At 45.2% G+C, this 24,717-nt stretch overlaps 1 protein-coding gene and 1 long non-coding RNA gene across 5 annotated transcripts in view; one reads left to right on the top strand and one right to left on the bottom strand.

Moving 5' to 3' along the window:
* The window catches only part of Dgkg (diacylglycerol kinase gamma), a 188,301-nt gene that overhangs the window by 106,612 nt on the left and 56,972 nt on the right, over positions 1-24,717 (top strand). For both annotated transcript variants that reach the window (XM_034515695.2, XM_034515694.2), the window contains one exon: positions 2,921-2,985. In XM_034515695.2, coding sequence (XP_034371586.1) covers positions 2,921-2,985 — 65 coding nt within the window. The remainder of the gene's footprint in view (positions 1-2,920; positions 2,986-24,717) is intronic.
* LOC143444012 (uncharacterized) lies at positions 1,644-4,709 on the bottom strand. Of its 3 annotated transcripts, none has more exons than XR_013113478.1 (4): positions 4,233-4,709; positions 3,065-3,151; positions 2,778-2,966; positions 1,644-2,241 (listed from the first exon to the last, which is right to left on the bottom strand). It is a non-coding gene; the product is annotated as an uncharacterized LOC143444012 (long non-coding RNA). The 3 variants fall into 3 exon arrangements; XR_013113477.1 differs by lacking the exon at positions 4,233-4,709 and adding an exon at positions 3,564-3,837; XR_013113476.1 differs by lacking the exon at positions 4,233-4,709 and adding an exon at positions 3,268-3,420.

Genomic DNA, 24,717 nt, shown 5'->3' with positions numbered 1-24,717 from the left:
ACCTGCCACTCCTGTCACGGTCTCTAGAGGGGAAATGTTCTTTGCAGTACTCAGCATCAAAAAAAATATCTGAACCCATAAAATAAATACCCTATGGTCAGTGCTCAGCACGGAGCCGCTCATCTGGGTAAACTCTTGACCCTTCTTGACCCTTTCTATCTCCTGGGAGACAAACAAGGTCTGAGCCTTTCAAGAGACAGCTTAGCTCTCCCTTGCTGTTTGGTGTATTTGTCAAGAGATTACACTGTCAAATCAAAAATCACATGCTGAGCTAATGATCTTGTAAATGCTGCCCTTTGGAATAAGAAGCCATACAAACCTTAGCAATGGAAAAACCAAGGGTGATTAGGACTGACCAGGAAGAAGAGCCTCTGCAAATATGCCCGGAATTAAAACCAGGGGCCAGTCTCAGCAGCACTGGGGGGCAATGGCAGTGATGTACACATCAGGCCTCCCCACAATACATGGTGTTTGTTTTGGGTTTGTTTTGTTTGGGGGTGTTTGGTTTTGTTTTCTCCTGACAGGAGAAAATCAGTGCTTCAGAGGAACACAGCTAGATGGAATGTTTTCTGGAATTCTAGAAAACCATTTGACACATATCACATATATCTTATTGGGAGTGGTCACTGAGACTTGCTGGAAGAGAGGGAGGTAGGCGTGGGTTAGGCTAGGAAGAGCTGCTGCCCAGAGGAACTAAGAAGGCTGTGTGGGTCTAGGGGGTCCAGAGGGGCCTCCCTGAGTTTTGACACCTGCCGCCATGTGTCCACAGGGTGACTCTACCCAGACCATCAGCTCTTGACAAGTCAGAAACCTACAAGAATAGATCAGTAGCAAAAATTTAACCACTAAACACCCAAGGAATGTTTACCAGCCACAAAATAAACCAGTAATGGAGATCTGCCCTCCCAGATTCCACATAGTGGCTGCTGTCTGGGGGCACCCCATTCGCAATGAAACTCATCACACATAGTATGCACCCCAAAAGCTTTTTCAGTGAACTGCACTTGATGCTCTGTTGTAGACTTTCCTTATCAAGAAACAATATGCCCAGCATGGAAGCACACAGCTTTAATCCCAATGCAGGGGAGTCGGAGGCAGGAGGATTTCTCTGAGTTTGAGCTGAGTACAGTCTATGTCTGTAGTTCTCAACCTTCCTAATGCTGTGACCCTTTAATACAGTTCCTCATACTGCGGTGACCCAACCATGAAATCCTCTTCATTGCTGCTTCATAACTGTAGTTTTGTAACTGTAAATGCCTGTGTTTTCCGATGGTCTTAGGAGACCTTTGTGAAAGGGTTGTTTGACCTCCAAAGTGGTCACGACCCTCAGGTTGTGCTGGTCTACACAGTGAGTTCCAAGCCAGTTAGAATCACATGGTAAAAGCCTGCCTCAGAAGAAAGACAGAGGGAAGAAGGAAGGGAGGGAGAGAGTGGGGGATAAAGAGAGAAAAGGGAGGGGGAAAGAAGGAAGAGAGGAAAAGAAAAAGAGAAGAGAAGAGGGAGGAAGGAAGAGGGAACACACATTAGCTAAAACTGCTCTATGGACATTCTTTGGCTCTATGGAATTTTAAGCATCTCTCAGACACATAGTCTAGTAAATGGATTTTTGGTTATTTATTTATTGGTTGTTGGGTGGGAGGGTGGGTGGGTTCATTGAGATACAGTACCACCTTGTAGTCCAGGCTAGCCTTGAACTCTGCATCCCCCTGCTTAGCTATATCCATGTGCTGAGACTACAGGCTTGTCTCTGCATGCCCAGAGATTTCTAATTGGCTGTTGCTGTCGCTCTGGCACTTGTAAATCAGCTCCTTGTTTCTGGGACATACTGGCTCCAACCAATTTGTCAGTTTACTTCCAGTGTTCAGCATCTGCCCCCACAGTGCTAGGTTCGGACCGTGTGATCAGGGGACAGTACACATTCTTCTGCTGGGCTCCTTAGGAGGTGAGGGAGGCTAGGTTTGAAGAACGGAGTTCAGCTTTGGATCCTATTGCAGCCTATAGATCATGGAGCCCCAACCTGTAAACACCAGTCACAACTGTGAGCACTCACAGGGTGTCCGTGATAGGGCTTGGGGCTAAGAGGTTCCAAACTGAGAAATTGGACACCCAGAAACAGTGTTGTGGGGCCTCATGGTGAGTTCTGTGGTACAGAGAGCCAATCGTGCAGCCAAAGAGGGAGGAAGGAGACAACGCGGAGTGGGTAGGAAGAGATCGAGATGGATGCTGGCTTCAGAAGCAGTCCTGTGGACAGAATGATTGATAGGCACAAGCTAGACGTTTAATACACTTCTGTTATCCGCTAAACGTGCTAGCTATCCAGTACTATTATTAGTTGTTTTGAGTGAAACAGACAACAAAGAGTTAATACGTGCCGCCCAGCATCAGCTTTGGGTTTAGACAATGTTATATAAGATGTTATCGTCACTGGAAGCTGGGTGAATGAGACATGAGAAACGTACTATTTTTTCCAACTTCTCATGAGTCAAAATACTCCCTACTTTATGTCACCATCACACACACCCCACCTCACTCCCACCCCCACCCACCCCCCAGACACACACACACACACTCCTCACTGGCTTCTGGCTTCACCTGAGGAGAGTCCCTCACTATTCAGGAAGGAGAATGGCTTTCTCTTCATTCTAGAGCCTGCTCTTGCTTCTGTTTCCAAAGGGTGAACAGTGACCATTCACTGGGCTTGAGACACTGTGAAGAGTGCCAGGCTCTGAGGCAACCAAACTAGGCTTTCAAAAGACTGAGAGGTGGCACTAGCTTACCCCTGGACATGGTGCTGCACCCCTAAGAATTGGAGTCTCTGGAATCTGGGCATCCCAGGAGCGTACATGTGTGTCTTCCCACCGTACCTCATGGCCACAACCACTAACCAGGCTTTTCTTGCCTTCTTTTCTTTTGTTTCCAGGATGCTTCCATTGCACACAGATTCCATATGATGAGAGAGAAACACCCTGAAAAATTCAACAGCAGGTAAGCGAGCACGCTGGCTGCCGTGGTGGCGCCCTGCCCGGCCGCCCGCCGGGTACTGCCAGCCAGTGCAGCCTCCCACCTGCTACCACGGAAATGTCCTTGTCCTGGGTCGCTCGCCCTGGGACTTCGCTTTCCTGCCACGTTGCCGGAAGGAGGGTTTCCATTTCTAAGAAGGAAAAAAAAAAAATGTCAGAAACCTGCTGCAGCCTGGCCGCCGGTCCTCTCCTGCAGGAACTGAGCCGAGGGATGTGTCTGGGGACTACGGGGTGGCCAGGAGCCTGCCTTTGGTTTCCTGGAACCCCTCAAGGGACTTAAAGGTTTCTTCCTCAAAAGTCCAGCTTCACGCAGGGGGTTCGGGGAGCGAAAGGCTGCGCTAGGGTCTTAGGTGCCAGCCTCTCTCCCGGACAGCAGAGGGCAGCAGCGAGGTCCCTGCAAAGGCTGTGACCATGGAGGGCACCACAGCCGCCTCGCGTGGGCTCCTGCATGCCTGGAGATTGGGTTCAAACAGGAAAGAAAAGAGAAAACCAAAGCAGTTGCAAGAGAACCCAAACCTGTCTTGCAGAGCGAATGAAATTTACCAGAACCGCGTTGTGTCTGGCATACAATTACGTGGAGTTGTCCATTTCCCCTTTCTTGTCATTTCTCTCTCTTTTACTCTATCGTCTTTGTTGTACTAATTTGAAGATCATCCCTGGGTTCCACGCCTAGCCTCAGGCAGGTGGGCGGCAATGGGATGACAATTTGGACCCGATCTTTGAACTTATTGCTTGGTTGGTTTTGGTTGAGGCCACAGAATCCTCCTCAAAGCAAAAGTTCGGGTGTTATTTGAGGACATTTCACTCACAGTCCTGCTCCTGACTCCACAGCCTGGAGCTTAACCAGGGAGAGGCTGGGCACAGTGAGGTAATGTCAAGCCCGGATCTAACAGCCACTGAACTGTATTAGGGTGACATTCTGTCTCCCTCAGACCCTAGATCCACAACACCCTACATGCATGTCTTGCCAGTCCCTGCTTCTATAGTCACAAACTGGCAACGCCGTCCCTTCCTCCACCTTCATCACTCCTGTGCATGTACGCAACCATTGTTTTAAAACCACTATACAGATTTTATTAAAGTATTTACATGGAAGAGTCCTATTTGCACTGGAAAAGTAGATAAGCTTTAAGGTTTTTAAAAATCAAATACAAATCCGTTATTGAGAAGAAAAGATGACAGGCATAAAATCCAAGTTCAGTTGTGCCAAACCTTTGAGATCGCTGATATTGTGACTAAAGCTGATGATCCAAGACTGGGCTCGGGTTGAGCCTGCGCTCTCAGCGGGCGTGGGGAGTAGACTCAGAGATGAGTAGATTCCAGAAGGAATCTTTCTTTCCCGAGAGACCAGATCTCCTGACAATGGGTTTGTTTACATGCTAGTTTTGAAGCTTCTTGTTTCAGCTCTTCTTGCCTCTTCAAGTCTTTTTCTGAGGTAAACTGAGCTCCGCTGCTGGGTGGGGCAGGGTGTAGGTGGTGACCTTTTTGAGAATAACCACCTTGGGGGCTTTTTCATTGTGTTCCAACTCTGGCTCAGCTGTTTCTGCATTGCTGTTCTGGGATGCTGTGTGACCACATGCTCCCATTTCCCTCTCTGTCTGAGGACCCGGCCTGGCACGTTGTGGTGTGACTGATCTGTTTCAGGACCGCCCAGCTTGGTCCTCCTGGTGCCTAGACAGGCCTTCCCTAGAGAAATGGTACTCATAAGGGAGCAGGCCCTTCTAGATCACCCACGTGGCATGTGTGGAGATGTTCTGTGGCCTCTTCAGAAAGTGGCCCTGACTTCACCTTTTGGCAGAACTCTGCCTGTTCCCATACAAATAATATCTATTTCTTCCTCATTCATGCTCTTGTTCTTCCTCTATAAAAAAAAGAACCAAACCTGTGTCCTCTCTTCTCCCAGAAAGGCAGATAGATGCTTGTCCCAGCAGAATAGCAGCCTCAGGATTGCTTTTTGGAAAAAAAAACAAAACAAACAAACAAACAAAAAAACCACAACAAACCCCTTCTTCTACCCATTCTACAGACTTTTAATGTCTTCTCTACACCCACATAACCTCACAGGTTCTCAAGTGCATGTGTCTGGGAAACCCACGAGTTCTGTTCACTCACTCGCTTACTCGCTCACTCAGCAACATCGTTTGAAAATATACTGTAGACCACACACTGTTAGGTGTTTGAGACAGATGACCCAGCACTCACTGCCCCCCCACACACTGGAAACAGACTGAAAAGCAGGGGTGCACACCAGTGTGTATGAAGTGATGTGTCTGCACAGAGGTGACCTAAGAGAACACAAAGCAAGAGAATGGAGCTAGCACAGAGAACTTTCTAATAGCAAAGATGCCCCACCCAATAAAGAAATCAAGAATATGCTTTTTTTTTTTTTTTTTAACTACTTGATAAAAAGAGAAGGGCAGTCCCCAGAGAGAGAACACGATGGACCTGAAGATAAAGCACGGTGTGCCCGGGAAGAAGCCCTTGCTGCAGCTGGTGCACGGTCTCTTGCTGTGGGAAGGAAGAGACCTCTGTTTTTAGAGAATAAGAAAGCAGAAGATGAGGTTTCCCCGTGTTCCAAAAATTAAGGCAGAGCAACATATGAGCTGAATAGAGCATCAGAAAATCACATTATTAAGTCCAATTAGAAAGACAGATCTGTCGGGGGTGGGGGTGGGGAGGAATCACAGCGTGCACCTGAGTTCAAAGTGCAGGAATTCATCATGACTTCTCCACCTTTCCCCTTCCCACTTCCCAAATCCCATTAGGAAGATGGTGGCTACATTTGCCGGGGTTCAAGCCCCATGTTGCTCCTGGCTCCTGGTAGAGATGACAGACATGTGGATTTGAATTTAAGTTCGTGTGCTTGCTTGAGAAATGAAGTTGTTCAGAGGCAGCAGCCCTTGTTTTACAAAGTCACCAGCCGTTTCCTCTGGAGAACTTTGGGTCCATGCTGCTCCATCCTGTTTGCTTGCCTGTACGCAAAATACCCAGGAGTATTCAACTTGTCCACCGAGAGGCAGGCTGGCAGCCATTTTCTCTAGGCTTCCTTATTTAGCATTGGAGATGGTTTTAAATAGGCAGGTGGTTGTTGCCATGGTAACCCCATTACACCAGCAGCTAAACTTAGGAAGGGCCACAAGGGATAGGAAGAAAGCCTGATACCCAGGATTTAAGAATGTAAACGATATTATCAAACAGAGCTGCATTTTCCTGGGCAGAACACAAGTTCTTCAAAGAGTGGTTACAGCTTGGCTGCAAGTCTTTAGCATTAATGCCTAAAACTGGCCCCCCAGGGATAACCTTGAGGCTAAATATAGGGACTTGTAATTGGTCTGTTTTTGTTTTCTTTTCAACTAGGGCTACTCAGGGCTGGACTTACCTAGGAAATCTGAACTCTCACCTTGCAACTCTGCTTGGGGCTATCCTAATAATTCTTAACCCAGGATCCAAAGGCTTCTGTGGTTCTGAGAACATTTTGAAATTGTACCAAAAGATTTTGTGTGTGTGTGTGTGTGTGTGTGTGTGTGTGTGTGTGTGTGTGTGTGTTAGTTAGTTAAGAGGCATCAAATTAGGACTATATTGTTGGGGTTTCTTAACCCCCTCACCCCCCACCCCCAGTGATCTCTCTAAGTTAGTTGTTGCCAGGGAAAGTGGTGATTTTTTTAAGCCGAATATGCTCTCCAGTGGAATAACTTTGTTAGTGAGCTATCTCAGACAAGTAAGGCCTCAGAAGGTGGCAGTGTGAGCTATCTCAGACAAATCAGGCCCCTTGCGTTAACTATTCCTAATTTAGCTGTTATGAAAAGTGTTGTCTCACTGTCCGAATAAAGGACACGGAGCTTTAATTCTCCTGAGATTCTAATATGTTAGAACGTGTTCTGCTATAAATGAGGCATGGTCCCTGGCTTTAAGAAATTCATAATCTGACCAGGTGTGGTGGTGCATTCCTTAATCTCAGCACTCAGGGAGCAAAGGTGGATGGTCTCTGTGAGTTTGAAGGCAGCCTAGTCTATATAGTGAGTTCTAAAACAGTCAGAGTTCTGTAAAATGAAAAGAAAGGAAGGGAAGGGGAGGAGAGGGGAGGGGAGGGAAAGGGAAGGAAGGGAAGGGAAAGGAAAGGAAGCAAAGAAGGAAGGAAGGAAAGAAAGAAGGAATTCATAGTCTAGCAGAAAAGAAAAAATAATCCTCAAATTTTTTTATAAATTATTTTTACACAAAAGGAATTTACATTTAGCAAAGCATTGGAAAAACAGGCAGTGGTTCAGTTTAGTAGAATATTTTGATGTCATACCTCAAAGTCCACTCATGAATAGACTGTATATTGAGTGTATAATATAAAACTAAGACAACCAAACTGAGAATTTTGATTCATTTTGTGCTCCTGCTAGAGGCCAAGTAGTTAACTAGGTATTTTATAATACATTAAATTATTTAACTCTCAAGGCAACCTTGCAACGTAAGTGCTGGGCATTCTCGAATTGTGACTCTGAGATAAGAGGGAGAAAGTCATAGACTTATCTTTTAAGCACTAAGCTTGATTTGTTTTCTAAACTACCACTGAAATCTGGAATGAAAGCCAGGGAGTCTGTCCAAGGTCTCACTTATATAGGTCAGTGTTCCTAAGGCCTTCTCTTACATGCTGTCCACAGGACCCTACTCAGTGGTCATTGAAACATAAAAGGGAGAGTGCTGTTGCTCCCATTTTAGAGACAACAAAACTAAGGCCAAGGATGTCAGAAACTTTGTGAACTGACTCCATGGGAAAAAAAATTCTTGTTGGCTTATGAAGGGGGGACAAGGGCATCACTCTTTCTTATCTCTAATCTGAGTCTTCTTTCTATTCCACTGGCACAGCAAGGAGCAAGATTAGTTATAAGATCTCTGTGACCCACAGCAAAATTCAAATGTACAGTCCCTCACTCAAAAACTATTAAGAAGTTTGTGTGCAAGCATTAAACTAAACCAAGAGCCCTCCTAAGGGCAGGGAGGTAGAATGACCACACAGATACCATACCTATGTGTGGCAGTGACAAGAGAGATGAGTTAATTAAAAGGCACATTTATTGAAGCTTACAGAGTAGGCAATTTGCAAAAGAGGAAAAAAAAAAAAAAAAACACCACCACCAACAACAACAACAAAAAAAAAAAAACCAGAGGGAAGAAAGTTTTAACTGGTGGGGGTGGGAAGAAGCCATGAGTCTCAATTTTCTAAGCCAGTAGTAGTCAGTATTCACAGAGGAGAAAAAAAACACCGCTCCCATCTTCTGGATAGCCTTCCACAGTCCTCAAGAAGTTTCCAGACTGTGAAGTTTTGTGTATCTGACATTTACTCCTTAAAGCCACCGAGTGTCCCTGTCAGTGAGTAAACCAAAGGAGTCTCACTGTGCTTTTTACTGGTGCTTAGGAACCCCAAGCACTGGAGGAATGTGTTATATAAACCCGTTGAGTGTCATCCACTTGAGCACATCTCTCAGCAACTAAGACTGAAGCAGCCAGTTATTTCCTGTCAGGCCCTTCAAAGGGTTCACATCAGTGCTGCCAGTAGCTAACTGACCATCCTTCCTAAAAGCCTTCTGGTAGTTATCGGGCTCTGGAGTGAGTGTTGGCTTCCTGGAGCAGGACCAAGGAGCTGATGAGGGGTTCCCCAGAAATGTTAATATAGCTTGACTCTGTAGAAGGTTAGAACATACGTTGCAAAGAACTAAGTGCTTAGTAGATATTTATAGAAGGAGGCAGCAGGACGCAGCCCAAGCTGGCATCAAAATTTGGCTCTGCCGATTACGGGCTGTGTGACCTTGGGCAAGTAAGTTAATCTCTTTAATCCTTTGCTTCCTCCCTTGAAAGTCTCGAAAGGTTGCCAGAAGCTTGGTGAAGAACGTCTGCAGTGAGTGGTAGGAACTCGACAACATTTGTTGTTGAACTTCACTGCTCCTCAAGCATGGGGGCTTAGCATAGCCTTAAATCACTGAGAAGCGCAGACAGTGTACATCTTTGATGGAATGCCAAGCAAGACGTGGCTCCTGATTCATCTTTGTTATATAGACAGGATCCTTAAACTGAAATGTTGGAGGAAACCAAACGTTCTATAAAATCTGACCAATGGGAAGATAACTAATAAATTAAGCAGGGTTGGGTTGAGTTGGATTGAATTCTCCTGGATTAGAGCAGTGGAGAAAATTCCTTCCACAGGCATCATGAGGTAGAGTGTGAGGTCTAAGTACCAGAGATTCTAAGACTAAAAACTGAAGGCTGGACTAAGGTAGGGAGTCAAGACTCTAAGGAGGAAGAGGGAGGAAGAGAGGGAGGGAGGGAGGGAGGAAAAGAGGGAGGGAGGATGCGCTCAGGATAGATGCCGAGTGCTACTGGAATGCTTAGGGCTTACCAGATGAGACTATGGAGAATACTGATAAAGGGACAGGTGGCCCAGGCAGTCCGGTGCTGGACATGTGACAACTCTCATAGATAATGCTCTCCCTCCACACTACCACCTCTCACCTTCACTACTCCCCAAGCTTAGCTGAGCACAGAGATGGTAGGTGGGAGCACCACGAAGACTGCCACGTTCGATGCATACAATTTTGAAAGGTCAAGGGCTACCTTTCCTGATTGCCTGTGGCATACTCAACATTTATAACACTTACATAACACTTTTATCTAAATATGAAACCATTTTAAGGCATTCTTTCATGAACCCCATGAATACTCCTAAATTGCAGTCTAGATATTTGGCTTTATGACAGCAGCAACATGAGTTCAAATTCCTAGTAAGAGTCATGTGCCCTAAATTAGGCTTTGCCTCCTCCCCAATACTCAGCATCTCAAGAGAGGTGCTCAGTGGACCAAACCATCTGCTGCTGTTCCCTCCAATATATAAAATAATGTTTTAAAATATGTGGGATTTAGAAAAGCCCCATGTGAAGTTGACTGTGGTGTTTTCTACTTTTAGTCTTACTCCTGTAGGTATTTTATAAGGGAAACGAAACCCTTATGTTTCATCCATCTTTAAGGCCAGCAGTGGTCAATTGAGTCTTTTTCTAACTACGTCCCTCTGATGACCTTTCTTGTGCACTTATAAGGACCCCAAGAGACACTGGACCCATTCTAGGCTCCCAATCTCTCCCATTGCCAGGTCAACAAACTGGCAATCTATATTGCAGTCAGAAGTCTTGATTCTTCTTTGCCATGTAACCTAACATACCCACAGTTCTGGGGACCAGAGGCACTACATGTTCAGTGTTATTCTGCCGACTACAAGTCTGTGACGTTCGGGAATTATTCTGAGAATTCAATAGAGAAATGTATTTAAAGTGCTTATCGTGGAGTAAGGTACAGTGACAGAAGCTACGCTTGTTAGAGCTGTTCTCACTGCCAAGGTAAACCCTGTGGCAGATGAAGGTCATAGTAGCTAATTCAGAACCCTCGATTCTCCATGGTAGTTATCTGGTGGTCATAGCTTTGGTGAGTCACCAGGGTGGAAATGTTCGGCATATGTTTGATCTTGATTTAAAGAAAAACATTTTTCAACAATAGCAACCTATTTTTCATCATATACTTTAGTAACACATTGTATAGTGTTTTATGAGGTCCGTTGTGTTATTAGTATAAATCATCTAGAAAGCAAGCAAAAGCTAAAGGACAAATAGCCATGGCTCCGAAACACTTGTGGCACAGTGGTGCATTTCAACTGTTAGTCTAATAGACACACCATGAAACTAATGTGATACCCAGTTTCGTAAAGTTGAATGGACTACTTCCTAATTTTCTTCTTTAGACAAGCCATTCAAGCTCACTGTAGAAAAATAAACCATGCCATCCCCATCCCAGGAAGTCTGATCCTATCAACATCTGCTTCCTCTCAGCATTTCCCTGTACAGTTTCACTTGAGACTACACCATATACACAGATTTAAAACCTCATTACATTATTATAGCAGCAATAAAAGTTATCTCAGAAGCATTTATATGTAGCTGTGAAATAGTTAAACTGCTTTGGTTCTAGGCAGGTCGCACGCACCTGCCCAAGAGCTCTCTGGATTCTCAAATAAAAGATACACACACACACACACATATACACCAGCTAGCTCTGTGTGACTAGTTCTGTTTGTTAGGCACTTCTAAACCTCCCCATGGCTAACAAATTCTCTCCTCCAGTATTCTTGAGTTAACATCTTTAAAAAAAATCTATATTCCATCTCTGCTACCCCAGACCCAATTTGGATAGTGGCCCTTTGGGCCACTCTCCTGGATTCTCAAGTACCAGCAGGCCTCTAAGTTTCATCTTTCTGCTTCCCCATCATGGCAGTTGTCTGTCTTCTTCCCCTTTCCCTAAGTCCCTGTCCCTCACAATCTAAATGTCCCGCCCTGTCTCCCTGCCTAGCCATTGGCTGTACGGCAATTCTTTATTATCAGTTGAAGCCAGCTGGGGGCAGGGACCCTCAGGTCTGGAAGTGTGGCTTTTGGGAGCTGAAATGGGACAAAGCATTAGAATCAATTCCCAACATTTATAGGCTGTGAAAGGAGAATTATGAAAAGGCAAATGATAAGAATACGTTTATTCAAAGTGGGGATGTGATTAATATTTTCCAATTTAATAAAAATCACAGTTGTTTTGTTGAGCCGGTATGAGTGCTTAAGAGAGATGGATCATTCAAGTCCCTTCACGGTTGCAGTCACTCTCTGGCGTGCTGTGCAGCTCCTCTGCTGTAAAGGATACATAAAAGCTGGAAAGATCCTAATTCTCTCAGTCCCAGGCCCTGTACAGGGTTTTGCTATGTCTCAGTGAGACCCCTTACTATTTACTCATCAGGGGCAATAGGGGTGCTTTCTGAACCACACAGCCGCCAAGCTTTTAACCATGAGAGCATGTAGTACATGCTCAGGAAGTGGTCTGCCGGACTCAGAAGTAGCCATCACCTGAGGAGGACGCTAGCGCACATTGGTTGAATCGATATATAAGACAGATGTTGTTAACACATTTTACAGAGGGTCAGAGGAAGAAGTGCCACAGACCTACGAGTCACTAGATGGGGTGGGGGGCAGTGTCACACATGAAAACCAGACCTGTCTGCCTTCACGGCCTCAGATGTCTGACCGCTCTTCTATGATTTCTTGTATCCAGTTTGTTAGTGTGGCCAGCCAAGAAAAGATGCAGGAAAAAGGGGGGGGGGGGAGGGTTGAGAAGCCACAGAGCCAACTGAAGGACTATATGAAACCCACAACCAAACCGCACTCGATTCTCTAGAGAGAACCAGCAGGTGAAGTGGGACTGGGCTGCTGAGAGGGTGCATGACAGGAAACTCTTCGTCTCAGCTCAAGAAAAGGTGCGGAGGGCAATAGGAGAGCTTGCGTTTGGGGCAGGAAGACAAAACTTCTGGTCTGGAGATATACTAAAGCCTGAAATGAGATACTGATTCATCTGTGACATTAAACTCATCACTGTCTTCTCAGTCCAGAGGTATATGTTCACTGCACCATCGAACCACACCAGATGGGAATCTCTGCCCAATACACCAGGACTGCCTGGGTTGTCATGGCCCAGGACTCTCACATCTTGTCCTGCTTAACTGCAAGTAACACTGAGTTGTCCCTTCAACCCAACCTGCTGCTCCTCCTCAGCCCTACCCTAAAGCTGCCCATTGACACTTGCTTGTTATCTTGATGCTACTACACCAAGAATCTCCTGCCAGAACCCACGTTCAGTTTTATAGGACCTTAAGCTCTCTGGCTATTCACACGTTTCCTTCTCCTTCTCAACAAGCATCTGAGCCACCCCTTGTTGGCTCCCTACATTCTTCTCACCTTCCTTTTATGCCTGTCTCTGTGTTCCTGGCCTCACGACATCTCCTTCTGGTGTAAGCATCAGCTCTTCTTCCAAAGGGCTACCCTACTGTCCCAAGGATGCCCTCGCTGACCAGCCCTAACCCTGGCCTCTATATTTTCTCTTAGAATCTGTCTAGAAAGCTTTTGACACATTTTCTCCCACTCTCGTTGTCCTCTTTAATGTGCAGAGTTTATTATTTGGGGACAAACTTGCTAATTGCACCAACTCATGTGGCCATTTTCAGCTCAGTCTGGCCTCACCTTATTCGGGACCCAGTGAACTTAAACTGGAAAGGCAGCATGTTCCTCACTCTGCCAACATGCATCGGGTATCTGTTAATATTTTATGGTAGCTAATTTTGTGCTAGGGTGGGCGAATGGACGGTCACAGCCTCTTTTCTGCGTGCACATGGAGCGACCATCCCAGCAACATCATGTGCCCTAGAGTCCCTATAACAAGTTACCACCTGTGACTTGAAGTTGTGAAGGTTAGGAATCTGAGATCTGAGATTGAGGTATCTCCAAAGTCAGTTTCTCCCCTAGGCTTAGAGAGAATGTATTCCACGAGTCTCTCCCGTTAGTTGCTAGCACTCCCTGGATTACAGAAGCATCGTTCCCGTCTTCTTCCATGGATATCCCATGGCACACTCCCTCTAGCCTCTATCTGTCCAAATACCCCACTTCCTTTAAAATCACCAGTCAATGAGTTGGACCCACCATAATCTAAGACAGTCTCATATTAACACCTCCAAGACCCTATTTCCAAATAAATCTCATTCATCACAAAGAGACTTCATTATATCCTGAACTTTAAACTTACTGTTTGGCCATGGAAGTAGAAGATTATATTGGAGGGGAAGAGACACACCATGTTTTTCTCCACCAGCACAATTGCAGAGTTTTACTTGGAGAAATCAACTTATGTGGATTTTAAACTTACTTTAACTCTGTCTGTGTGTGTGCATGTGTGTGTTTAGCCCTGAAGAAGAAAAGAAAGTTGGGACTCATCTACTTACTTTACTAGCTATAACACTGGAGAACTTCCATTCATTTAGAAGGATTTTTGCCATACAACAGAGCCCATCTTTATATTTCGAGCTAATTTGATTAGTGTATTGATTATAATTTATTTCTTCAAACTATTATCACAGTTATACATATTTTGTTAAAAAAAAAAAAAAGAAATTGAAATACAAAATGAAAGGGTAATAGATGTTCTTAAGAGTCAAGCCAGGCAGTGGTGGCAAACACCTTTGATCCCAGCACTTGGGAGGCAGAGACAGGTGGCTCTCTGTGAGTTCAAGGCCAGCCTGGTCTACAGAGTGAGTTCCAGGACAGCCAAGGACCAGGGCTACACAGACAAACCCTGTCTCAAAAACAAAGAAAGAAAGATAGTTTAGGTTTTTTTTTTTAAGTTTTTTGAGACAGGGTTTCTCTGTGTAGCCCTGGCTGTCCTGGAACTCACTCTGTAGACCAGGCTGGCCTCGAACTCAGAAATCCACCTGCCTCTGCCTCCCAAGTGCTGGGATTAAAGGCGGTCGCCACCACCGCTGGGCAGATAGTTTAATTCTTCATTTAAATAAACATTTCTTGAGGGGAATTCTAACACTCTTACTACTTGACCACAGAAAATTTTGGAAGCAGCCTTTCCTTCCCTTCTATCAGGAAAATTAGTGACTCTTATGTAAAATAAGTTGTCTATGAAGAAACCCTGAGGAAACAACTTTACAACTGTGCTGTGAGGCCACACAGCCCTGGTGTGAAATACAGACACGAATCCCTGACTGTTCTCGGATTCAGCACGCAAGGAGCTGAGTGTTGGCCCTCACCTTGCCTCCTCTTTCCTGTGAGCCATTGGGAAGTTACTAGCTTCTCTGGCTCTTAGTGTTCTGGTGTGTCAAACAGAAGTGACAGCTATCTCACAAGGTGCATAGAGAAATTTGACTAGACAGATAAACATCTGAAATTGTCACTATTGGTTGCTGTGGGGATTAGCAAGGAGGCCATTATAGCTGCGTGTCTATCAGCTCTACAGAGACGATAGGACTCTGGTGTAAACGGGTGGTGCTGTGGCTCGTGGAATAGCCTTAGCTTTGGATAAGACTTCAGCTTTCAGCCTCCTTTGTGGTATCAGCGTGCTCCCCATTTGCCCTCTGTGGAGTGTCATGAGACCTCTACTTTGAAGCCTGTAGGAGTGTTTACACTCTGGTGTTAGAGGAGAAGGGTCCCATCACTTCACTTCTTACACAGAAAGCATTTCCCGATCTTCTAACACTCTTCAGTAAATGGAGGGCTCTCCTAGCCCCAAGAATGCACTTTGTAGCCTCCAACTGCTGAAGTGTCAGGGCCTTGGGCAGTCTCTTATATTTGTGTTTATTGAACACACACTTAAGGAGAAATTCCTCACTCTCTAGTAACAAGACATTTTCTATTCTGTTCAGTGAGAATTCCTTTAATCTTGAGAGTGGTCCTTTTTGGAAAGCATTCCAAAGTGCCAATCAAGCCAAGTGCCTCGTGTTGCCTTTGAACTCAATGTGCTGAGAGTTCTGTTGGCAGTCTCCAGCTTTGGGTTGACACAGGGCACAAGGTAACGAGAAGGTCATGGATAAGTTTAAAATCTCAAACTATTAATTTCAGCACAGCTTTTATTGGAGTGTTCCAACAGCCAGGCTCTCATCTTTCTCTTTTGAATCGCCTGGTCTCGGAGCTCAGTGGGGAGAGCAGTGGCCAGTGCGCAGAATCAAGGGTTGAGGTGAAAAGAGTTGATAGCCTGGGTCCTGGTCTAACTCAGTCATAATCCTTCCTCCTACCTCTCTACCAAGTGTGGGGAGGAGGTTGGGATGGTCAACAGAAAGTCTGTGAGTTAAAGGAGACATAAAGAACTAGGTAACCTGATAACCAGATATTTTGCCCCTTTGTCATTAAACCTTTATGGTGTAGTGTTAAAATAATGAATAATCTTCATTTGTCAAAATTGGAAACTTGGAAAAGACAAAAAGCTCCTCTCCCAGTTCTGAGAAGACAATTAAGTACACATAGTTGTTACAGATATCACCAGCTTCAACTTTACTCTGCTGCAGCCAGGGAGCTCTTGGGTTAGGACACAGGACTAAATGTGCCAGCACCTCGGGTGGGAAGAAAGTAGAAGAAGCACTTGAAGCCACTACTGAGAGTTTCATATAGGCAAGCTACAAAGGCCTATATGAAAGGGTCACACATCCAAATGCCAGCAGAAGTCAAGGGCTGGTGTCCATGACATAGATGGCTTCACGGAGTGGTGGGGATTCCAGAAAACTGGAAAACATAAGGGAGTGAACATAAAGTGATTGACCAGCACCGGCTTCAGCCAGTTGTCAGAACAGCAGACAACCTGGTGCTGATTTCTCAAAAGAAAACAAAAGTGGGCTCCAGTGTGCATGTGTGTGCGTGCACGTGCATGTGCCTGTGTGTGTGTGTGTGTGCATAATTTTCAACTTTTCAAAGGCTCTGAGCAAATACACTCCTAGGCCTTAAGATCCTTCCCTTCTAAGCTATCATGTTGGTATCCAGGGATTACGATGTAAAGCTGTGATGGAAACCAATGGTTTCTTTGTCTTGTTTGACTTGATCTACAGATGACTGATGCCATTGATGTGAGTGCGTCTCCTGCCAACAGAGAAGGAATGGGCTTCAGAACATTTGAGAACATTTTTGCAGTAACAAAATGTTCCAAGATACCATAAAAAACATGATCCCACAAGAAAAGGACTCGGGTAGTCAAAGGACCTGAAATCTAAGTCTGAGTCAGAAATACATGTCAAGTGAAAGTGAGGAAGAAAAATTCACAGTCCCTGTTTTGGGGCAAAAAGAAAAAGCCTGAGGGTCTAGTAAGGAGGAGAGATGTGGTCAGGACAGCTAACTAAGTCATCATAAACTTAGGCCCACAGTGAGCTCCCAAGGTTACCTACTCCACGGTAAATAGCACTGGCTGATGCAAACTCCAGGATGTACAAGAACTTGTACATCATGGCAAGAAAATGAGAGAGTTGGGAAAAATCTAAGAGAAGCATTCCTTTTTCTTTGTAAAGGTTGTGATAGTTTCTGTTTAGTATGGGCTCAACCTACTAAAAATATGTAAATGCAGAAACGAAGTATCTCAGGTGAAGTGGCCACATTCAGTAGCCAGACTGAGGAAGACTATTCTGCTGTGTCACAGACTCTGACCCTGGGATGAGAGGCCCTGGAAAGAACCATGAGGTTATCCCATAAACAAAGGGGACCATTCATGGCCAGGGACCTGAAGACCAAGCAGAAAGAGCTTTAGAATGAGATTTAAGAAGGATAACGTTTAGAATGTTCAAATAAAACTCTAAAGCCACAGCCCCCCCGAGGGCAGCAGGTGTGAGCTAGAAATAAGAAGCATGGCGGAGGCTGTGCCAGGCAATTTTCCCAGGGACCTGGCAGGGTGGAGCATGGGGATGGAGCATGGAGATGTACAACTGAGATGGGCTGAGAACGGCCAGTGAGAGGGACAAACCTAAGCCATCCTTGCTGGCATTGTGTAGGGCACAGCACACCGCTGTGGAACAGTGCTAAATATTGACAAGGGATGGCAAGCTCACGTAAATTGAAGTCACTGAAACGGGTGTTAAGAACGCATACTCAAGCACAAGAAGTCTCAAACGTCAGAGTAGAAGCAAGGCAGAGAACATATGGTTGAGATCTCAAAAAGTCACAGTGAGAGAGATTCTGCTGACACTATCTAACTCAGGCTTCCCAGGCAGTCAAGATACTGGCTGAGGCTTTTCTATGTAAGTTTTGTGGGTTTGGTGCTTTTTTTGTTGTTGTTGTTGTTTGTTTGTTTTTGTTTTTTTAAACTGCACGGGACAGAGATGGATGGGAAAAGGGGGGGCTGTTTATATAAGCATCTGGCCATCTGGTGAATTTTCTCCTTGTCTTGAGGACAATTCCATACCTCCAGAAGTAGCGGAAAGAAAATTGCTTTTCTTGGACATTATGTGACCAGGAGGCTTTTGACTTCTATAAGACGGAAGGCTCAGGAAACCTAGCTGGAGGTGAACAGACCACCTGGTGTTCTAGGTCAGCAAAAGAAAGAAATACTACACTTGCCAAAGCTTAGCTTCTCCTATCCTTATTCCTTCTGCCAATTTTCACCTTTCCTCCCACATCTCTGGCCCAGGCTCCAGGGTCACTACCAGAGACTTCAGGTTAATTGAGTCTCCATATTTCTTCCCCAGAAGGTTGAAGAAAGCAAAGATAATCCAGTCCAAACTCATCAGGACAGATGTGCCACGAATATTTCAAGGTGTAATTCAGCCACTCATGAGCTACAAATTCCACTTAGTATGTGGCAGTGGGGTTTGCTTTTGGTTCCGTGTATGTAGGGTGTAACCATATGTATAGTCTTGGTTTCCCTGTAAGACAGGCAATGCTTTCCCAATCCAAAGATGGAGAAACTGAGTGACAGACTCACTGGCTTACCCAAGGCCAAGGAACAGGTGAATGTCTGAAGGATTCATGACCTGAGCCTTTCTGGATTCTAATCAGAGGCCCCATCAGCCCAGCCAACCTGTCTCCAAACCCAGACTTTGTGCTCTGGGTAACTGGCTGTTTAGCTGGGTTAGCGTGGGAAGTCTCAACATAACACTGTTTCTAAGGGTGACATATACTCGGAATGACAAACAACTGGCTTAAGCAAGGGACTTTTGTAACCCGACCTATCAGAATCATGTTCAGAAGGGGGTGGGGGCAGACATATCCAGCCCACATTCTCACTCCGTGATGTCATCTTATCAGCTTTGCATCTCACAAAGAACAGTGTCAGACCCTTTTACAAAATATCCCAGTGACACTGCCACAAGTGAGGGACCTGTCGGTGGGTAAAGCCACTCTTATGGTTCAGACATGCAGATCACATGTGATAAATGGGAACTAACTTGTTCCCAATGGTTGTGGGCACGCTTAGCTGAAGAGAGGAGTTTGCTGTCTGTCCCAAGAGGCCCTCCTAGCAAGTTATTGGAGATGAAACGTGGACCTGTGTCACCCCAGACAGTTCTACTTTGTAGCCCTGGTTGGTCAGGAGCCAGGAAATGGCTTTCTTCAGCCAGAGGCTCTCAGCCAAGTAGCCGCCTTCTCTGGCCTTGGGGCTTAAATTCCAATAAGCTGTTCTCGCCTAGCTGTCTTAACTGTCCCCAGCCACCTTCAGGTTCAGGCTTCAAGGGCTGATGAATGAGTGACTTCTGGAGAACACAGCTAAATGCAGCATCTTAGGAATTCACATTCCTAACTCACCTTTCCTTACTGCCTCTGCCCGGCCAAGCCAGGGTTCCTTTCTGCCCGTGTTCACTGATAAACAAGACCGCCTGAGGCAGGCACATGTTGTAAGAGGTTCTGGTTTGTTGTCAGAGTTTTGTTGGTTTTAGACCAGTAGAAAGGAGCTGTTTTCCTGTGGCAAGCACAGATATTGACAGCTTACATCTCAGGCTCTTGGGACAGAGAGATTCTGGCAACATGGGAGCCCACCTTGGCCGTGGGTCTGAAGTTCCCCACAAATTGAAAGTTGACAGTATGTCCATCGCTGTGACAGGTGTCTGAGCAGGCTGCTGGGACTTCTGAGAGACAGTATGTGAGCAGGTTGTGAGTCTCAAAGAATCTTTTTACTTTGTTATGTTTTCAATTGCATTTTTATTAAGTGTGTGCATGTGTGCATACTCAGTGCAGGCAGGGGCATGTGTCCCAGCATGCCCGTGAAGGTCAGAGGAGGACTTTCTGTAGTGTGCTCTCCCATTCCATCTTTAAATGGACTCCAAAGACTGAACCCGGTTGTCAGGGTTGCATGGCGAGTACCGTTACCCACTGACCTCAGACACACAGCAGTCCTCCTGCCTCAGCCTCCCAATTCTTCAAAGCTTTTCTATGGGCTATGTCTGTGCACTGTCCTGTGTGGTACAGTGGAGGAATTTGCTATTTCAGACTTTGGGAGGTTTTATCATGATTGGATGCCCTCCGGAGGAGATATCAGAGCCTATCAAAGATGAATGTGTCCATAGTCCACAAAGACAGGCTGTCTCCAGCGTAAGAGGAGGGTAGGAGGAGAAACACTGCTATGGAGCTGTAATCCTTTAGAGTTCAAACTTAACCTTGAAAGGGGAGAACATTCTCCAGCATAAGTTTATGGGTTTGACCAAAAGCAAACCCATAAAAAAGCATTTAAAGGGCAAAGATCAATAAGCAGGCCCAGACCATTCTGCTGAGTACCACAGGACCCCAAGCAAACACAGGCAGTCAACCTTGAGCTTGGATCCTATGAGCCATAAACATGGGGGAGGACCACTAGGTCACTTGCTTTTATGATTTTAACTGAATATTCCGTTTCACTCACGTGCCTCTGAGACACGGTAGTGGGAGCCAGGGAGAGTGAGGTAGAAAGGAATACAAATTCCATGTCAGGAGCTATGATTAACATCCCAACTTTATATGCCCCTGGCTGTATCATCAAAGACTAACTCAGTTTCTTAATAGCATGCCATGAACAGGATGCTTAAAATAGAGCCACTATGCAAAGTGGGTAAGGAGTACCCTTTCACTATGAAAGAGAACACAATTGCTAACCATCTCCGCTGCCCTCCATGGATGCCATATTCAGTAAGATCTTTCCAAGCTAGAAGTCCTTCTAAGTTGTAATTCATTTTCCCATTCTTATTATTTAATATTCATTTGCCATTCAGTCCATATCTCCTGATCCCAAGCATTAACAATATAATCATTATAATTATGTTCCATTTATTTATTTAGATTTTGTTTTTGAGACAGGGTTTCTCCATGTAACCCTGGCTATCTTGGAACTTTCTTTGTAGACTAGGCTGGCCTCAAACTCACAGAGATCCTCCTGCCTCTGCCTCCCAAGCACTGGGATTAAAAGGGTGCTCCAGCATCATCTGGCAAAGTAAGGAATATGTTGCCTTTCTTCTTTGTGGTATTTTTCTTTTCTTCTTGAGACAGGGTCCAACTGTGGAGCTCCTTATGTAGACCAGGCTGGCCTTGAACTCACAGAGATATTCCTGCCTCTGATTCTGTACCCTGAGTGCTGAGATTAAAGGCATGTGCCACCCCGTCATCTTTTCATTAATAATTTATTTTCTTAATTAATTTTACTCTTCTCTCTCTCTCCCTCCAAACCTTTCCACACACCCCTCCTTTCTCCCTTTCACATTCATGGCTTCCCTTCATTTCGTATTTAAAAAAAAAAAAAAAAAAAAAAAAAAAGGTTTAACCCACTAGTTATCTTATGGGGTCTTTATTGTGATGAAATGCACAAATAACTGTTTTATATTAAGACGAGTGGGCAGGTGAGGTAGACAACATTTTTAATCCAAGACTCACAAGATAGAGGTAAGTGGATCTCTGTGAATCTGACATGGGGGGGAGGGGGAGGGGAAGAGAGAGAGAGAGAGAGAGAGAGAGAGAGAGAGAGAGAGAGAGAGAGAGACCGTTGATGGTAATTTATCCCTGTATACCTGTATACTTTGAAGAGTCCTAAGAGCTGGTGGTTCCCCTAGCTGGGAACTTGAATCTCAAAGACCATTTTAATGCAGACTGTCATCTGTGATGTTTACCTGTAAATGTTCTCACATGTAAGACTTAAGAACAGCCTTGATCTATTGGCTATTAAGGGGATTCCACACTTACACAATGCATGCATCATAAGCAAGTTTCTCCATGACTGACCTTTTTTCTTAGCCCCCACTCCCCCTTGCCCTCCCCCAGGCCTGTCCACTACGTCCTGGTCTCTGACCACTCATCACCCTAGGTCTTTCTGAGTGCCATGAACACAAATCCTGTCCCAAGGATGGAACAGAGCCAGGGAATACCTTGCTCCTTGAAGCTGAAAGACATTGAGCCAACACAAATCTGTTGGCAGGCACGGCAAGCACAAAAGTCCCATTCAGGACACAAGACCAGCTATTTATAAAGCCCCTTCCTGATTGCTGGGTGTTCACTTTCCCTTGGACCAAGAGGGCCACTGCCACCTCTTGGAAAAGATTATTCCTTTCACAACTCCGTGACCGAGAGTCACCGAGTGCCCCATTCTGGGAGCAGCAAGAATAGGGGATAGCATGCAGGGTGGATTAGATGTGGTGACAAGCCCTCTGACAGTGGAGGGCAGCTGAGGATGCCAGTGACACAGATGGCCTCTGTAGCACCTGTGAGGTGACAGTCACAGGCCTGTGGGGACTGCATGAACCCACCTGCCTTTACTCTTTTTGGTTTTTCCTAGCATGATTGCTATACTTCCAAAGGCATTTGGAGTTTGATTGTGTGGAATGTTCACAGGTATATGTTCCGAGTGTCTCAGTGCTGTGACATTCATCTTTCAATTATAACTCAGCAGTGGCCTTTTGTGTGTTTCTGGTTTGCTAGATTGTCGTTTATGTTAATGACCCGAGCTTAGTTTATTGTTTCAGCAGATTTAACAATAACATCAATAACTACTCAGAAAGCCAAAATGTCTTAGTTACTTTTCTATTTCTGTGCTAAGACCCCCATGACCAAGGGAACATATAAAGGAAAGTGTTTAATTTGGGGCTCATGGTTCCAGAGGGTGAGACTCTGTAACCATCACAGTGTGGAGCATGGTAGCCTTGAGACAGCAGACATGGTGCAGGTGCAGGAGCTGGACACTTACGTCCTTACCCATAAGCAGGAGGCAGAGGGAGCTAACTGGGAATGCCAGGGACTGCTGAAACCTTAAATCCCACTCCCAGTGACACACCTCCTCCAACAAGGCCACACTTTTCAGTCCTTCCTGTAGAGTTCCACCAACTGAGGACCAAATATTCAAATATATATTAGCCTATGGGGGCCATGCTCATTCAAAGTGCCACACCCAAAATCATTCATTGTTCTCACTGAGATAAACTCTGAGAATAAGTGTCATTAACGTACAGAGACAACCTGTTGCCTAAGGTACAGTTTTTCCAACACAGGCCACCCTCTTGTGGATAGCAACTCTTCCACCAGGCCTCCCAACCCAATGCTGACAAACACGGGAGGCCCGATGAGCTATTTTAGTCATGAGCCACTCAGGGAACCTGGTTATCAAAGTCTAAACCACAAGAAGGGATGCCTTCAGTTCAAGGGCTCTGTTTCTAGAAATAACTGTAACGTTCTCTGTGTAGACTTCTAAGCCCAAAGAAATGTTTTCATGTTTTGACTTTTGATGACTTCAAAAGCCTGTTGCCCTAAAAACTTCCTTGATTCTCAGAAAAGAGCCCTGAGAGTTCAGGATGGTTGATGGAGCGGAACATGTGGCCCTCCTGGTACAGATGGCCATCAGCTAGCTGCGTTTTACCTGTGGGCCTTCTTGAAAACAGCCTATTCATAGTTGTCAGGATGATGACTGATTCCGGCCCTAAATTGCTGACAACATAAAAGAACATTTTTAATTACTCTCCTTTCCTCCTTCATCTGTCAGATGAAAAGACTAACTCATGTGTAATTGATGTTATTTTCTTATAAACCAAACGGGATCGAGACAACCAGCACCCAAATCAACCATGTGTCCCTGTCTACCACATGCCTGAGAACCTCCTGAAGAGAACCTGAGGGAGGCTTCAAGAACAGGTCCACCTGGGGAGAGCAGAGCCTGAGAAGGAGCCTCAGAGCCTGTAGATCTGGAGAGCATCCCCAGGGCATGGTTAGGGATTAGTCACCTCCAGCTGCAAGGTGATTATGAGAGAGCGAGAGATGGTGGCCAAAGAAAACTCAGGAAGAGCAATGCAGAAAATGTGTTTCAGCAGTCATTAAAACGTTGTTAGTTTGCTCCTTTCCAAAACACATTGGCCACCTGTGGACAAAAAAAAACCAAACAAAATAAAAAAACAAACAAACAAACAAACAAAAAAAAAAAAAAAAAAAAAAAAAAAAAAAAAAAAAAAAACCTCCTGCCCTTACTTCTAAAGCCAAAGGGGAGTGAGTCTTTCAGTAACTGTGTCTCTTGGCAGTAAGGAAGGACACTTACCAAGCTCAGACTATGCATTAGACCCCTGAACAGCACTTCATAGTCGCCACAGAAGTTTCCCAACTTCGCTGGATAGATACTAATACATTCTACTTTGCAGAAGTAAAATGATGATTCAAAGAAGGTAAATAAGTCTGATGTGCACAAGAGAAGATGAAGCTGGTGGACAGGAGGTCAGGACCACATTTAATAAGACTCCTCTAACAAGATCTAGGAGTGCGGTGGCTTAGATGGCACCTCTAAAAGAGAAGGAAGAAAAGTGCCTGCATTTTCTGGTTGGCATAGAAAGTGGACTGAGCCTCTCCTGTGCCTCTCAGCCTCTGTGGAAGGCTTTGGAGGGGGCTAGGCTGTGGTGATTAAAGGGAGGAAGAAACAGCCTGGCAGAGGAGAACCCAATCCTTGAATTCTCCTGTGAGAGAATACAAATAAGTAGTATCTGCTTCCTAGGACTATTTGAATAATTAAAGCCCTCAAAGGGATGGGCTTGGAGGGCTCCTATGCTCAAGCTTTGCCCAGTGTGGAATCCCACACTGACTCTGCCTGACTGCCTGCAGAAGACAGTCCCCTCTGTTGCCTTCAGATCAAGATGTAGAACTCTTGGCTCCTCCAGCACCATGTCTGCCTGCATGCTGCCATGCTTCCTGCCATGATGATAATGGACTAAACGTCTGAAACTGTAAGCCAGCCCCAATTAAATGTTGCCTTTATAAGAGTTGCTTTGGTCATGGTGTCTGTTCACAGCAATTAAACCCTAACTAAGTCAAAAGTTAAATGTATTTTGCATTATGTTACGGCTACAACCCTATGGGAGCCAGGGAGTAGAATGTGGTGGTTTGAATAGGTATGGTCCCCATAGATT

This window comes from Arvicanthis niloticus, chromosome 12, assembly GCF_011762505.2.
Source record: "Arvicanthis niloticus isolate mArvNil1 chromosome 12, mArvNil1.pat.X, whole genome shotgun sequence".
NCBI classification, from domain to species: Eukaryota; Metazoa; Chordata; class Mammalia; order Rodentia; family Muridae; genus Arvicanthis; species Arvicanthis niloticus.
Note: the sequence above shows the minus strand (reverse complement) of the source record. Positions and strands in the feature narration are given on the sequence as shown.